The sequence below is a fragment of the Ahaetulla prasina genome, chromosome 6 (genome assembly GCF_028640845.1).
Source record: "Ahaetulla prasina isolate Xishuangbanna chromosome 6, ASM2864084v1, whole genome shotgun sequence".
NCBI classification, from domain to species: Eukaryota; Metazoa; Chordata; class Lepidosauria; order Squamata; family Colubridae; genus Ahaetulla; species Ahaetulla prasina.
Window position 1 is genome coordinate 112,902,875 of NC_080544.1, and position 15,931 is coordinate 112,918,805.

General features: G+C 50.2%; 1 protein-coding gene across 4 annotated transcripts in view; it reads left to right on the forward strand.

Annotated features, from left to right (window-relative positions):
- LPP (LIM domain containing preferred translocation partner in lipoma) overlaps positions 1-15,931 on the forward strand; it is a 267,940-nt gene that overhangs the window by 129,756 nt on the left and 122,253 nt on the right. For all 4 annotated transcript variants that reach the window (XM_058187147.1, XM_058187150.1, XM_058187149.1 and 1 more), the window contains one exon: positions 14,159-14,281. In XM_058187147.1, coding sequence (XP_058043130.1) covers positions 14,159-14,281 — 123 coding nt within the window. The remainder of the gene's footprint in view (positions 1-14,158; positions 14,282-15,931) is intronic.

Below are 15,931 nucleotides of genomic sequence, written 5' to 3' on the forward strand. Positions count from 1 at the left end.
GCAGAACTGGGTTTGTCTAGTTTAATCAAAAGAAGGACTAGGGGAGACAGGATAGCAGTGTTCTAATATCTCAGGGGTTGCCACAAAGAAGAATGAGTCAAGCTATTCTCCAAAGCACCTGAGAATAGGACAGGAAGCAATGGGTGGAAACTAATCAAGGAGAGAAGCAACTTAGAACTAAGGAGAAATTTCCTGACAGTTAAACCAATTAATAAGTGGAACGACTTACCTGCAGAAGTTGTGAATGCTCCAACACTGGAAATTTTAAAGAAAATGCTTGATAACCATCTGTCTGAGATGGTGTAGGGTTTCCTGCCTGGGCAGGGGATTGGACTAGAAGACCTCCAAGGTTCCTTCCAACTCTGTTGCTGTTGTTGTTGTTGTTGCTTCATAGAAACAGAGGGCTGGAAGCAGTGGTGAAGTCCAATTATTTTTACTACCGGTTCTGTGGGCGTGGCTTGGGTATGGTGTGGCTTGGTGGGTGTGGCTTGGTGGGCGTGGCAGGGGAAGGATACTGCAAAATCTCCATTCTCTCCCCACTCCAGGGGAAGGATATTGCAAAATCTCCATTCCCACCCCACTCTGGGGCCAGCCAGAGGTGATATTTGCCGGTTCTCCGAACTGCTCAAAATTTCCACTACTGGTTCTCCAGAACCTGTCAGAACCTGCTGGATTTCACCCCTGCCTGGAAGGGACCCCAGTGGTCTTCCAGTCCAACCCCCTGCCCAAGATCATGGAATCATAGGGCTGGAAGGGACCTTGGAGGTCTTCCAGTCCAACTCCCTGCCCAGGGTCATGGAATCATAGGGTTGTAAGGAACCCTTGAGGTCTTCTAGTCCAACCCCTGTCCAATCTATAGAAGCAAAGGCTGAAAGGGTCCAAGCCCCTGCCCAAGATCATAGAAACATAGGGCTGAATGGGACCTTGGAGGTCTTCTAGTCCAACCCCTGCCCAAGATACAGAATCAAAGGCTGAAGGAGACCTTGAAGGTCTTCTAATCCAAGCCCCTGCCCAAGATCATGGAATCATAGGGCTGGAAGGGACCTGGAGATCTTCTAGTCCAACCGCATGCCCAAGGCAGGAGTCCTTATACCCTCCTGGACAAAAAACTCTGCAATCGTCTTTCAAAAATCTCTTGTTTCGAGGTCCTCACCAGATTTTATTATTTATTTATTTATTATTTAAATTTGTATACCGCCCTTCTCCCGAAGGACTCAGGGCGGTTCACAGCCAAGTAAAAATACAATACTATAAATACAAATTAAAATACAGTTAAAAAACTTATTAAAATTGGCCACAATTAAAATTTAAAACTAAAACCCATTAAAACCCATAAACTTAAAACACTAACCCAGTCCAGCGCAGATGAATAAGTAGGTTTTAAGCTCGCGGCGAAAGGTTCGGAGGTCCGGAAGTTGACGGAGTCCTGGGGGGAGTTCGTTCCAGAGGGTGGGAGCCCCCACAGAGAAGGCCCTTCCCCTGGGTGTCACCAGACGACACTGTCGCGCCGATGGCACCCTGAGGAGTCCCTCTCTGTGAGAGCGCACAGGTCGGTGAGAGGTATTCGGTAGCAGCAGGCGGTCCCGTAAGTAACCCGGCCCTATGCCATGGAGCGCTTTAAAGACATTCACCAACACCTTGAAGCGCACCCGGAAGGCCACAGGTAGCCAGTGCAGTCTGCGCAGGAGAGGTGTCACTCGGGAGCCACGAGGGGCTCCCTCTATCACCCGCGCAGCTGCATTTTGGACTAACTGTAGCCTCCGGATGCCCTTCAAGGGGAGCCCCATGTAGAGAGCATTGCAGTAGTCCAGACGAGACGTCACAAGGGCGTGAGTGACTGTGCACAAGGCATCCCGGTCTAGAAAGGGGCGCAACTGGCGCACCAGGCGAACCTGGTGGAGTTAAAACATATGAAAAACGGTTGCAGGAATTGGGTATGTCTAGTTTAATGACGTACTGCTGCCTTCCACAACCAATCTTATCCACTCTTCTGCCATCAGCCAAGTGAGCCATCAGCCAGTGAGTCGCTGCCCACTGAAAACAGGTTTTCCCCCCATTGCTGTGGGAATCCTCTGGAGCAGGGGTCTCCAGCCTTGGTCCCTTTAAGACTTGCGGACTTCAACTCCCAGGGTCCCTCAGCCAGCAAAGCTGGGAGTTGAAGTCCACAAGTCTTAAAGTTGCCAAGGTTGGAGACCCCTGCTCTGGAGCATGTTGGGAATGTCACTCACTTAGAAACGGAGCAGGAGAGGAATGACAGCTGATCTCCTGACCAGCTATTTACTTAGTAAGGCCACACCTGGAATCCTGCATCCAGTTTTGGTCGCCACGATGTAGAAAAATTGTGGAGACTCTAGAAAGAGTGCAGAGAAGAGCAACCAAGATGATTAGGGACTGGAGGCTAAAACATATGAAGAACGGTTGCAGAACTGGGTTTGTCTAGTTTAATCAAAAGAAGGTCTAGGGGAGACATGATAGCAGTGTTCCAATATCTCAGGGGTTGCCACAAAGAAGAGGGAGTCGGGCTATTCTCCAAAGCACCTGAGGGTAGAACAAGAAGCAATGGGTGGAAACTAATCAAGGACAGAAGCAACTTAGAACTAAGGAGAAATTTCCTGACAGTGAGAACAATCAACAAGTGTAACGATTTGCCTGCAGAAGTTGTAAATGCTCCAACACTGGAAATTTTTAAGAAAATGTTGGATGGCCATTTGTCTGAAATGGTGTAGGGGTTCCTGCCTGGGCAGGGGGTTGGACTAGAAGGCCTCCAAGGTCCCTTCCAACTCTGTTGTTGTTGTTATTGTTATTGCTTCATAGAAACAGAGGGCTGGAAGCAGTGGTGAAGTCCAATTATTTTTACTACCGGTTCTGTGGGCGTGGCTTGGGTATGGTGTGGCTTGGTGGGTGTGGCTTGGTGGGCGTGGCAGGGGAAGGATACTGCAAAATCTCCATTCTCTCCCCACTCCAGGGGAAGGATATTGCAAAATCTCCATTCCCACCCCACTCTGGGGCCAGCCAGAGGTGATATTTGCCGGTTCTCCGAACTGCTCAAAATTTCCACTACTGGTTCTCCAGAACCTGTCAGAACCTGCTGGATTTCACCCCTGCCTGGAAGGGACCCCAGTGGTCTTCCAGTCCAACCCCCTGCCCAAGATCATGGAATCATAGGGCTGGAAGGGACCTTGGAGGTCTTCCAGTCCAACTCCCTGCCCAGGGTCATGGAATCATAGGGTTGTAAGGAACCCTTGAGGTCTTCTAGTCCAACCCCTGTCCAATCTATAGAAGCAAAGGCTGAAAGGGTCCAAGCCCCTGCCCAAGATCATAGAAACATAGGGCTGAATGGGACCTTGGAGGTCTTCTAGTCCAACCCCTGCCCAAGATACAGAATCAAAGGCTGAAGGAGACCTTGAAGGTCTTCTAATCCAAGCCCCTGCCCAAGATCATGGAATCATAGGGCTGGAAGGGACCTGGAGATCTTCTAGTCCAACCGCATGCCCAAGGCAGGAGTCCTTATACCCTCCTGGACAAAAAACTCTGCAATCGTCTTTCAAAAATCTCTTGTTTCGAGGTCCTCACCAGATTTTATTATTTATTTATTTATTATTTAAATTTGTATACCGCCCTTCTCCCGAAGGACTCAGGGCGTTCACAGCCAAGTAAAAATACAATACTATAAATACAAATTAAAATACAGTTAAAAAACTTATTAAAATTGGCCACAATTAAAATTTAAAACTAAAACCCATTAAAACCCATAAACTTAAAACACTAACCCAGTCCAGCGCAGATGAATAAGTAGGTTTTAAGCTCGCGGCGAAAGGTTCGGAGGTCCGGAAGTTGACGGAGTCCTGGGGGGAGTTCGTTCCAGAGGGTGGGAGCCCCCACAGAGAAGGCCCTTCCCCTGGGTGTCACCAGACGACACTGTCGCGCCGATGGCACCCTGAGGAGTCCCTCTCTGTGAGAGCGCACAGGTCGGTGAGAGGTATTCGGTAGCAGCAGGCGGTCCCGTAAGTAACCCGGCCCTATGCCATGGAGCGCTTTAAAGACATTCACCAACACCTTGAAGCGCACCCGGAAGGCCACAGGTAGCCAGTGCAGTCTGCGCAGGAGAGGTGTCACTCGGGAGCCACGAGGGGCTCCCTCTATCACCCGCGCAGCTGCATTTTGGACTAACTGTAGCCTCCGGATGCCCTTCAAGGGGAGCCCCATGTAGAGAGCATTGCAGTAGTCCAGACGAGACGTCACAAGGGCGTGAGTGACTGTGCACAAGGCATCCCGGTCTAGAAAGGGGCGCAACTGGCGCACCAGGCGAACCTGGTGGAGTTAAAACATATGAAAAACGGTTGCAGGAATTGGGTATGTCTAGTTTAATGACGTACTGCTGCCTTCCACAACCAATCTTATCCACTCTTCTGCCATCAGCCAAGTGAGCCATCAGCCAGTGAGTCGCTGCCCACTGAAAACAGGTTTTCCCCCCATTGCTGTGGGAATCCTCTGGAGCAGGGGTCTCCAGCCTTGGTCCCTTTAAGACTTGCGGACTTCAACTCCCAGGGTCCCTCAGCCAGCAAAGCTGGGAGTTGAAGTCCACAAGTCTTAAAGTTGCCAAGGTTGGAGACCCCTGCTCTGGAGCATGTTGGGAATGTCACTCACTTAGAAACGGAGCAGGAGAGGAATGACAGCTGATCTCCTGACCAGCTATTTACTTAGTAAGGCCACACCTGGAATCCTGCATCCAGTTTTGGTCGCCACGATGTAGAAAAATTGTGGAGACTCTAGAAAGAGTGCAGAGAAGAGCAACGAAGATGATGAGGGGACTGGAGGCTAAAACATATGAAGAACGGTTGCAGAACTGGGTTTGTCTAGTTTAATCAAAAGAAGGTCTAGGGGAGACATGATAGCAGTGTTCCAATATCTCAGGGGTTGCCACAAAGAAGAGGGAGTCGGGCTATTCTCCAAAGCACCTGAGGGTAGAACAAGAAGCAATGGGTGGAAACTAATCAAGGACAGAAGCAACTTAGAACTAAGGAGAAATTTCCTGACAGTGAGAACAATCAACAAGTGTAACGATTTGCCTGCAGAAGTTGTAAATGCTCCAACACTGGAAATTTTTAAGAAAATGTTGGATGGCCATTTGTCTGAAATGGTGTAGGGGTTCCTGCCTGGGCAGGGGGTTGGACTAGAAGGCCTCCAAGGTCCCTTCCAACTCTGTTGTTGTTGTTATTGTTATTGCTTCATAGAAACAGAGGGCTGGAAGCAGTGGTGAAGTCCAATTATTTTTACTACCGGTTCTGTGGGCGTGGCTTGGGTATGGTGTGGCTTGGTGGGTGTGGCTTGGTGGGCGTGGCAGGGGAAGGATACTGCAAAATCTCCATTCTCTCCCCACTCCAGGGGAAGGATATTGCAAAATCTCCATTCCCACCCCACTCTGGGGCCAGCCAGAGGTGATATTTGCCGGTTCTCCGAACTGCTCAAAATTTCCACTACTGGTTCTCCAGAACCTGTCAGAACCTGCTGGATTTCACCCCTGCCTGGAAGGGACCCCAGTGGTCTTCCAGTCCAACCCCCTGCCCAAGATCATGGAATCATAGGGCTGGAAGGGACCTTGGAGGTCTTCCAGTCCAACTCCCTGCCCAGGGTCATGGAATCATAGGGTTGTAAGGAACCCTTGAGGTCTTCTAGTCCAACCCCTGTCCAATCTATAGAAGCAAAGGCTGAAAGGGTCCAAGCCCCTGCCCAAGATCATAGAAACATAGGGCTGAATGGGACCTTGGAGGTCTTCTAGTCCAACCCCTGCCCAAGATACAGAATCAAAGGCTGAAGGAGACCTTGAAGGTCTTCTAATCCAAGCCCCTGCCCAAGATCATGGAATCATAGGGCTGGAAGGGACCTGGAGATCTTCTAGTCCAACCGATGCCCAAGGCAGGAGTCCTTATACCCTCCTGGACAAAAACTCTGCAATCGTCTTTCAAAAATCTCTTGTTTGAGGTCCTCACCAGATTTTATTATTTAATTTATTTATTATTTAAATTTGTATACCGCCCTTCTCCCGAAGGACTCAGGGCGGTTCACAGCCAAGTAAAAATACAATACTATAAATACAAATTAAAATACAGTTAAAAAACTTATTAAAATTGGCCACAATTAAAATTTAAAACTAAAACCCATTAAAACCCATAAACTTAAAACACTAACCCAGTCCAGCGCAGATGAATAAGTAGGTTTTAAGCTCGCGGCGAAAGGTTCGGAGGTCCGGAAGTTGACGGAGTCCTGGGGGGAGTTCGTTCCAGAGGGTGGGAGCCCCCACAGAGAAGGCCCTTCCCCTGGGTGTCACCAGACGACACTGTCGCGCCGATGGCACCCTGAGGAGTCCCTCTCTGTGAGAGCGCACAGGTCGGTGAGAGGTATTCGGTAGCAGCAGGCGGTCCCGTAAGTAACCCGGCCCTATGCCATGGTGCGCTTTAAAGACATTCACCAACACCTTGGAGCGCACCCGAAGGCCACAGGTAGCCAGTGCAGTCTGGGCAGGAGAGGTGTCACTCGGGAGCCACGAGGGGCTCCCTCTATCACCCGCGCAGCTGCATTTTGGACTAACTGTAGCCTCCGGATGCCCTTCAAGGGGAGCCCCATGTAGAGAGCATTGCAGTAGTCCAGACGAGACGTCACAAGGGCGTGAGTGACTGTGCACAAGGCATCCCGGTCTAGAAAGGGGCGCAACTGGCGCACCAGGCGAACCTGGTGGAGGTAAAACATATGAAAACGGTTGCAGGAATTGGGTATGTCTAGTTTAATGACGTACTGCTGCCTTCCACAACCAATCTTATCCACTCTTCTGCCATCAGCCAAGTGAGCCATCAGCCAGTGAGTCGCTGCCCACTGAAAACAGGTTTTCCCCCCATTGCTGTGGGAATCCTCTGGAGCAGGGGTCTCCAGCCTTGGTCCCTTTAAGACTTGCGGACTTCAACTCCCAGGGTCCCTCAGCCAGCAAAGCTGGGAGTTGAAGTCCACAAGTCTTAAAGTTGCCAAGGTTGGAGACCCCTGCTCTGGAGCATGTTGGGAATGTCACTCACTTAGAAACGGAGCAGGAGAGGAATGACAGCTGATCTCCTGACCAGCTATTTACTTAGTAAGGCCACACCTGGAATCCTGCATCCAGTTTTGGTCGCCACGATGTAGAAAAATTGTGGAGACTCTAGAAAGAGTGCAGAGAAGAGCAACCAAGATGATTAGGGGACTGGAGGCTAAAACATACAAAAAACGCTTGCAGGAATTGGGTATGTCTAGGTTAACAAAAAGAAGGACCAGGGGAGACATGATAGCTGTGTTCCAATATCTCAGGGGCTGCCACAAAGAAGAGGGAGTCGGGCTGTTCTCCAAAGCACCTGAGGGCAGGACAAGAGAGAAGCAAACTAGAACTAAGGAGAAATTTCCTGACAGTTAGGACAATTAATCAGTGGAACGACTTGCCACCAGAAGTTGTGGGTGCTTCATCACTGGAGGTTTTTAAGAAGAGATTGGACAGGCATTTGTCTGAAATAATATAGGGTCTCCTGTCTGAGCAGGGGGCTGGACTAGAAGACCTCCAAGGTCCCTTCCAACTCTGTTACTCTGTAATCCCAGAATCAGTGGAGCAGAAGTTGCCTCCAGAAGTCGTGGGTGCTTCATCACTGGAGGCTTTTCAGAAGAGAGCGGACAACCATTTGTCTGGAACGGCATAGGATGTAATATTTAATTGCATATACCTATGACTGAATATTCATGTTAATCCCCACAATTCATTCCAACCAGCCTTATTTTGGGTTCGTTCGGATCGGCCGACGAGTCGCGGCATTTTTATTTTATTTTTAGTCAGGCAAATATTCTTCTTTAAAAAAAAACTATCTGCTTCTTTAAAAAAAATACCGTGCTTTCTTCTCGAGCAGGGGGTTGGACTAGAACAGGGGTCTCCAACCTTGGTCCCTTTAAGACTTGTGGACTTCAACTCCCAGAGTTCCTCAGCCAGCTTTGCTTACTCTCTTGCAATCCCTTCCTCTGGAATCTCTCCACTTTGGCAGGTAAGAGAAAAAGAAACAGACACGCCTGGCTGAGGGACTCTGGGAGTTGAAGTCCACAAGTCTTAAAGGGACCAAGGTTGGAGACCCCTGGACTAGAAGACCTGCAAGGTCCCTTCCAACTCTGTTATTCTATGTTCTAACCCTGGTGACGATCAGGGTGGCGAGGAGGCAGTTTTGACATCAAGGATGGCTTGATGTGGAGGAAGTGGGTGGCGATGCCTGCCAGGAAGGCTGATTTCACACCACAGGCAGCATCGTGAACTGCTTCCCATAGCTGGGTTTATTTTCACCGTCCTCGGCATGGCACTCAGCTGGGTTGGGCATTTCCAGGAACGTCGGATTCCTCCTTGCCAAGGCTCCCTCCCCCTGGCATTGTTCGCCATGCCAGGTTGCCACCCCAGCCCTGGAATTCTATCAGAGAGCTCATTATATCTTTATTTGTGTCACGCCCCTCCCTCCCACAGGAGAAGGGGAGGGGTGGCAGAGGTGCCAACGTCCGGGCAAAGGCACGGGGAGGGTTACGGCGGCCGTAATTAACGATAATGAGCCCCGGGCTGTGATTTGTTTTAATTGGAAAGGAAAGGAAGAGAGGTTGGCTCCCCAGCTTCTTGGGATCTGTTCTCTGGAATCCCTTGGAGTAGTGGTTAGGAAGACGAAGGAGGCCTCGATCGACTTGTGGAGGCTCCCGACACTGGAAAAGAGAACCTTGGTAGCTCAGGGTGGAAATGTGGGATCCTGCTTGGTGGTTTTCTTGCAGACGTTTCATGACCCAACTAGGGAACATCATCAGTGCAAGAAGGGTGAGGGGTTTGCGGACAGGAAGAAGAGAATGGGGAGGGGAGGAGGAGGAGGACTGTGGGGTCCTTGGTGCTCTCTGACCTTGATAGTTTTCTTGCAGATGTTTAATTACCCAGCTAGTTAACATCATCAGTGCTAGAAGGGAGAGGGATTGGGGAGGAGGAGGACTGTGGGGTCCTTGTTTCTCTCTGAGCTGGGTGGTTTTCTTGCAGAGGTTTCATTACCCAACTAGGTAATATAATCAGTGCTTAGAGGATCATTTGACAGCCGTCGCCAGGGGAGCTTTTTATCAGGTCCATCTGATTCGCCAGTTGTGCCCCTTCCTTGACCGGGACGCCTTACGCACGGTCACTCACGCCCTCGTCACTTCCCGCCTGGACTATTGCAATGCTCTCTACATGGGGCTCCCCTTGAAGAGCACCCGGAGGCTCCAGTTAGTCCAGAATGCGGCCGCGCGGGTGATAGAGGGAGCACCGCGCTGCTCCCATATAACACCTCTCCTGCGCGGCCTGCACTGGCTACCGGTAGTCTTCCGGGTGCAATTCAAGGTTTTGGTTACCATCTTTAAAGCGCTCCATGGCTTAGGACCGGGATACCTTTGAGACCGCCTTCTGCCACCGATTGCCTCCCAACGACCTGTGCGCTCCCACAGAGCGGGCCTCCTCAGGGTGCCGTCGACCAAACAATGTAGGTTGGCGACCCCCAGGGGGAGGGCCTTCTCTGTGGCAGCACCGGCCCTGTGGAACGAGCTTCCTCCTGGATTACGACAACTCCCCGACCTCCGGACCTTCAGACGTGAACTGAAGACTCTATTATTTCAGCGTGCGGGACTAGCCTAAGAACAAAATGTTTTAAACAAATTTTAATGGGGGTTTTATTGGTTCTTATTGTTTTAGTGATCAGGCTTTGATAATATTTAGTTTTAACCTGGGTTTTAAATGTTTATTTATTATATTGTTCTATATTGTTTTAATATGCCTGTGAACCGCCCTGAGTCCTATGGGAGATGGTGCGGTATATAAGTTTAATAAATAAATAAATAAATAAATAAAGTGCTGGAAGGGAGTGGGGTGTGTGAAGAGGAGGAGGAGGAGGGAGGGGGGAGGAGGAAGGAAGAGAAATGTGGGTTCCTTGGTGGTCTCTGAGCTTGGTGGTTTTCTTGCAGAAGTTTCATTACCCAACTAGAGAACATAATCAGTGCTAGGGGTTTGCAGAGAGGAGAAGGAGGAGGAGGAAGAGGAGGAAAACGAAAAGGACTGTGGTGTGCTTGATGCCCTCTGAGCTTGGTGGTTTTCTTGCAAACGTTTCATTACCCAACTAGGTAATATAATCAGTGCTGGAAGGGAGTGGGGTGTGTGAAGAGGAGGAGGAGGAGGGAGGGGGGAGGGGGGAGGAGGAGGAAGAGAAATGTGGGGTCCTTGGTGGTCTCTGAGCTTGGTGGCTTTCTTGCAGAAGTTTCATTACCCAACTAGAGAACATAATCAGTGCTAGGGGTTTGCAGAGAGGAGAAGGAGGAGGAGGAAGAGGAGGAGGAAAACGAAAAGGACTGTGGTGTGCTTGATGCTCTCTGAGCTTGATGGTTTTCTTGCAGACCCTAGTACGGTGCTGGCTAACTTTTTTGCCGTTCCTTGCCAAAACGAGGGGTCGCGCAAAGGGGTCGCGCGTGCGCATGTGCCCACACCCATAAATCAATGAGCCCCGCCTGCCCATGCAGGTGCGTGGGATCCTCCCCCCCCCCGCGTGACCCCCGCTTATGGCACGGTGGGTCCGATAGATCCGTTTTTCGCCCTCCCGAGGCTCCAGAGCCTTTCTAAGAGTCTGGGGAAGACAAAAACGCTCCCCCCCCTCCCCGGAAGCTCTCCAGAGGCCAGAAACAGCTTGTTTCCCGACTTCCAAATGGCCCGAAAATCAGCTGGTCGGCGCACACATGCGCCCCGGAGCTGAGCTAGGGCAACGCTTGCTTGCCCACCGATATGGCCATAGGTTCACCATCACGGCCCCAGTAAGTGACATTATCAGTGCATTCTGTTCTGGGAAGTCTCGGGGGGGGGGGGAGGGGGGGAAATGGGGGAGGGGGAAGGGGAAGATTATAAATTGATTGACTGCCATTGTACAGGAATAATGGTAGAATTAAACAAGTTGGAATGGTGTAAAGTCGGGGCTGCTCGGTAACCACTCCCGAAGGGAAAGGGTAAGGAAAGAGGAGTAAAGAAGGAAGAAAGTAGGTAGGTAGGTAGGTAGGAAAGAAGGGAGGGAGAAGAAAGGATAGGAGGAGAAGAAGGAGGAGAAGATAGAGGGTTAGAAAGGATGGTAGTGAGAAGTGGGGAAGAGGAGGGGAAGTAGAAAAGCGAGGAGAAGGATGGTGGGGAAAGTTGAAGAAGGATGAGAAGGGAAGAAAGGATTAAGGGAGGGAGTGGCGGTCGAGCAGCCCGGATTGAGCATAATTTGAGTATAGGACCGATTGTTGTATAAGTGATTGTATTGTACACTGGTTAAACTGTGGGAACTATTATGGAAAATAAAAAATTTTGTAAAGAAAAAGAAAAAAAAAGAAAACTCAAGAGAGCACCAAGGACCCCGCAACTCATAAACTCATCCGTAGAAGACCCCATCTGAATGTTTGCTTGGAAATAGCGAATTAGAGGCTCCTCACCTACAAGTTTCTCTCAAGCTTCAGCCGTTCCTAAAGCCATTCCTGAAACCATGACAAGACGTCCGACGTTGGCACTACGCGGAATCCTTTCCCAAGCCTCTTATTTATTTATTTATTTATTTATTTATTTTATTAAATTTTTATACCGCCCTTCTCCCGAAGGACTCAGGGCGGTGTACAGCCGGAATAAAATACAGAATATATACAATTAAAAGAAATTAAAATAAACTATTACTAAACGGCCGGTAATTTAAAAGATTTAAAAATTTAAAATATTACTAAAACCCCAATTTAAAATCCACTATTTATGCCAGTCCTGCTTGAGTGAATAAATATGTTTTTGGCTCACGACGAAAGGTCCGAAGATCAGGCACTTGACGTAAGCCAGGGGGGAGTTCATTCCAGAGCGTCGGTGCTCCCACAGAGAAGGCCCTACTCCTGGGGGCCGCCAGCCGACATTGTTTGGCGGACGGCACCCTGAGAAGGCCCTCTCTGTGTGAGCGTACGGGTCGGTGGGAGGCAAAAGGTAACAGCAGGCGGTCTCGTAAGTACCCGGGTCCTAAGCCATGGAGCGCTTTAAAGGTGGTAACCAGGATCTTGAAGCGCACCCGAAAGACTACAGGAAGCCAGTGCAGACTACGGAGCAATGGTGTTATGTGGGAGCCACGAGCGGCTCCCGTTACCACTCGCGCAGCTGCGTTCTAGACTAACTGCAGCCTCCGGGTGCACCTCAAGGGCAGCCCCATGTAGAGAGCATTGCAATAATCCAGCCGAGACGTAACCAGAGCGTGAGTGACTGTGCATAAGGCATCCCGGTCAAGGAAGGGACGCAACTGGCGAACCAAGCGAACTTGGTAAAAGGCCCTCCTGGTGACGGCCGCCAGATGTTCATCAAAGGACAGTCGACCATCCAGGAGGACGCCCAAGTTGCGAACCACCTCCTTTGGGGCCACTAACTCGCCCCCAACAGTCAGCTGCGGGTGCAGCTGACTGTACCGGGGTGCCGGCATCCACAGCCACTCCGTCTTGGAGGGATTGAGCTTGAGTCTGTTTCTCCCCATCCAGACCCGTACGGCTTCCAGGCACCGGGATAGCACTTCGACAGCTTGGTTGGGGTGGTCCGGGGTGGAAAAGTACAGCTGAGTATCATCAGCGTACAGATGATAACTCACCCCGAAACCACTGATGACCTCACCCAGCGGCTTCATATAGATGTTGAACAGGGTAGGCGAGAGAATCGACCCCTGAGGTACCCCACAAGTGAGGCCCCTCGAGGACGACCTCTGCCCCCCTGTCAACACCGTCTGCGACCGGTCGGAGAGATAGGAGGAGAACCACCGATAAACGGTGCCTCCCACTCCCAATCCCTCCAACCGGCGCAGCAGGATACCATGGTCGATGGTATCAAAAGCCGCTGAGAGATCTAATAGGACCAAGGCAGAGGAACAACCCCTGTCCCTGGCCCTCCAGAGGTCATCCACCAACGCGACCAAAGCCGTCTCCGTGCTGTAACCGGGTCGGAAGCCGGACTGGAACGGGTCTAGATAGACAGCTTCCTCCAGGTGCCGGGGAAGCTGCCACGCAACCACACTCTCTACAACCTTCGCTAAAAAGCGAAGGTTGGAGACTGGACGATAATTTCCCAAAATAGCTGGGTCCAGGGAAGGCTTCTTCAGGAGAGGTCTCACCACTGCCTCTTTCAAGGCAGTGGGGAAAACCCCTTCAACCAAAGAAGCATTTATAATCCCCTGGAGCCAGCCTCGTGTCACTTCCTGAGCAGCCAGTACTAACCAGGAAGGACACGGGTCCAGTAAACACGTAGTTGCATGCAACCTCCCCAGCAACCTGTCCACGTCCTCGAGAGCCACAGAATCAAACTCATCCCAAATAACCTCAACAAGACGAGTCTCTGCCACCTCAGCTGAATCATCGCAATCTTGGTCCAAGCCATCACGAAGCTGAACGATTTTATCGTATAGATAACCGTTAAACTCCTCGGCTCGTCCCTGCAGGGGGTCATCCCGTCCCTCCTGTTGAAGGAGGGAACGGGTCACCCGAAACAGGGCGGCCGGGCGGTTATCTGCCGATGCAATGAGGGTGGAAACGTAGGAACGCTTCGCCTCCCTCATTGCCACTAGGTAGGTCCTAGTAAAGGACCTCACTAGTGTCCGATCAGCCTCGGAACGGCTGGACCTCCAAACACTCTCTAGGCGTCTTCTCTGGCGTTTCATCTCTCTCAGCTCCCCGGAGAACCAGGGAGCCAATTGAGATCTACGCCGGGTCAGAGGCCGCAAAGGCACGACACGGTCCAAAGCCCCAGCCGCGGCCCGTTCCCAAGCCGCAACCAGTTCTTCAGTCGTGCCGTGGGTAAGATCCTCAGGAAACGGCCCAAGCTTCGTCAGGAACCTCTCCGGGTCCATCAGGCCCCTGGGACGGAACCAACGCATCGGCTCCGTCTCCCTGCGGTGGTGAGCAGCGGTTCGAAAGTCTAGGCGAAGGAGAAAATGATCTGACCATGACAACGGTTCTTTCACTATATCTCCTAAATCCAGATCATTTACCCACTGACCAGAGATAAAAATCAAGTCTAGCGCGCCTCCCCCGATGTGTGTAGGGCCATCAGTTACCTTTGAAGGTGTCTCTTTCTCTTTCTTCTCAGGTCAACTCTGGCGGGAAGACGTTGGAAGAGAGGAGATCCAGTTTGGATGCGGAGATCGATTCCTTGACCAGCATCCTGGCAGACCTGGAAAGCAGCTCACCTTACAAGCCAAGGAGCCAACAGGTGAGATGTGGGAGACAGGAAGGGGTGCAGGAGGCCTCTGGTCTCCCGTGATGTGCAGAATTGATGCTGCTGAGATGTTCCCACATCAATATCCATGGAGCTTCTCAATCATCCAAGTTATGGTTGTCGCAAAGGTGCTTTTTTCCAAAAGGACCTCCTTAGTTTTTTCCTTGGAAACCTTTTGCTTCTCATGCAAGAAATTTCTGAATTTTTGCTTTTTCCTTTGAAAATATTTCACGTCTGTTCCAAGACGTTTCTGAACTTCCTTTATTTTTTTTCCTTGAAAACGTTTCGCTTCTCACCCAAGAAGCTTATTCAGTTCTTTAACTTAGGGTCAGGGTCTCCAACCTCTGAGCCGCAGCCCACTATTGGGCCTCCGCCTGTTTGAAACCGGGCCGTGGGAGAGATGGAATGAGTGTGTTCGGAGCTTCATGTGCAAGCACCAATGCCCTCCTCTCATGCACCCCCACAGCTCGTGGGAGGGGAGTTTCGCGCACGAGCCAAGCGCTTGCCATTCGCTTGAGTTGATCTTCCCACGTGGGCCTCTGGTGGCTCAGCAGACTAAGACAGTCTGTTATTAACAGCAGCTGCTTGCAATTATTGCAAGTTCAAGCCCCACCAGGCCCAAGGTCGACTCAGCCTTCCATCCTTTATAAGGTAGGTAAAATGAGGACCCAGATTGTTGGGGGGCAATAAGTTGACTTTGTATATAAATATACAAATAGGATGAAACTATTGCCTTACACAATGTAAGCCACCCTGAGTCTTCGGAGAAGGGCGGGATATAAATTCAAATAAAAACAAAACAAAAAATACATCCTTCACTCGCGTGCAAAGCGATCACCAATTCCAGGCCGTGGACTGTTCTCGGGTCGTGGCTCATTGGGAACTGAGCCACTGCAGCAGTGTGCAAGTGTGCAAATCTTCATTTCTCTCAGACCCAGGACTCTTCAATAGCTTCATAAACGACTTAGATGAAGGAATAGAAGGGGAACTCACCAAATTTGCAGATGATACTAAGGTGGAAGGAATAGACAACACCCTATCATTTCAGGCAGGTGACTGTCCAGTCCTTTCTTGAAAAACCTCCACCGATGGAGCACCCGCAACTTCTGGTGGCAAGCTGTTCCACTGGTTAATTGTTCTCACTGCCAGGAAATTTCTCCATAGTTCTAGGTTGTTTCTCTTCTTAATTAGTTTCCATCCGTTGTTTCTTGCCTTGCCTCCTGGTGCTTTGGAAAATAAGTTGACCCCTCTCTTCTTTGGGGGCAGCCCCTCAAATACTGGAACTAGCCAAACCCAAATCCTGCAGCCTTTCTTCATATCTTTTAGCCTCCAGGGCTATGATCCTCTTAGTTGCTCTTCTTTGCACTTTTTCCGAAGTCTCAACACCTTTTTTCTAATGTGGTGACCGGTGTAGTTTGCTAACTTTTAATGAAAATGTGAATTAAAATGAATTCTACATTAAAACTACATTACAAAATTAAGTAATGTAGTTTGCCAACTTTTTCTTCCTGCTGCCTCTCATATTATTTTTTTGCTGGGCTTTGACTCTTTGATTCATTGATCGATCGGATAAGATTTATCCATTGGCTTCAGCTTTCTGGCGGTGTTAAAAACGAAAAAGGTGTCGGCTACCAATTTTTCCCC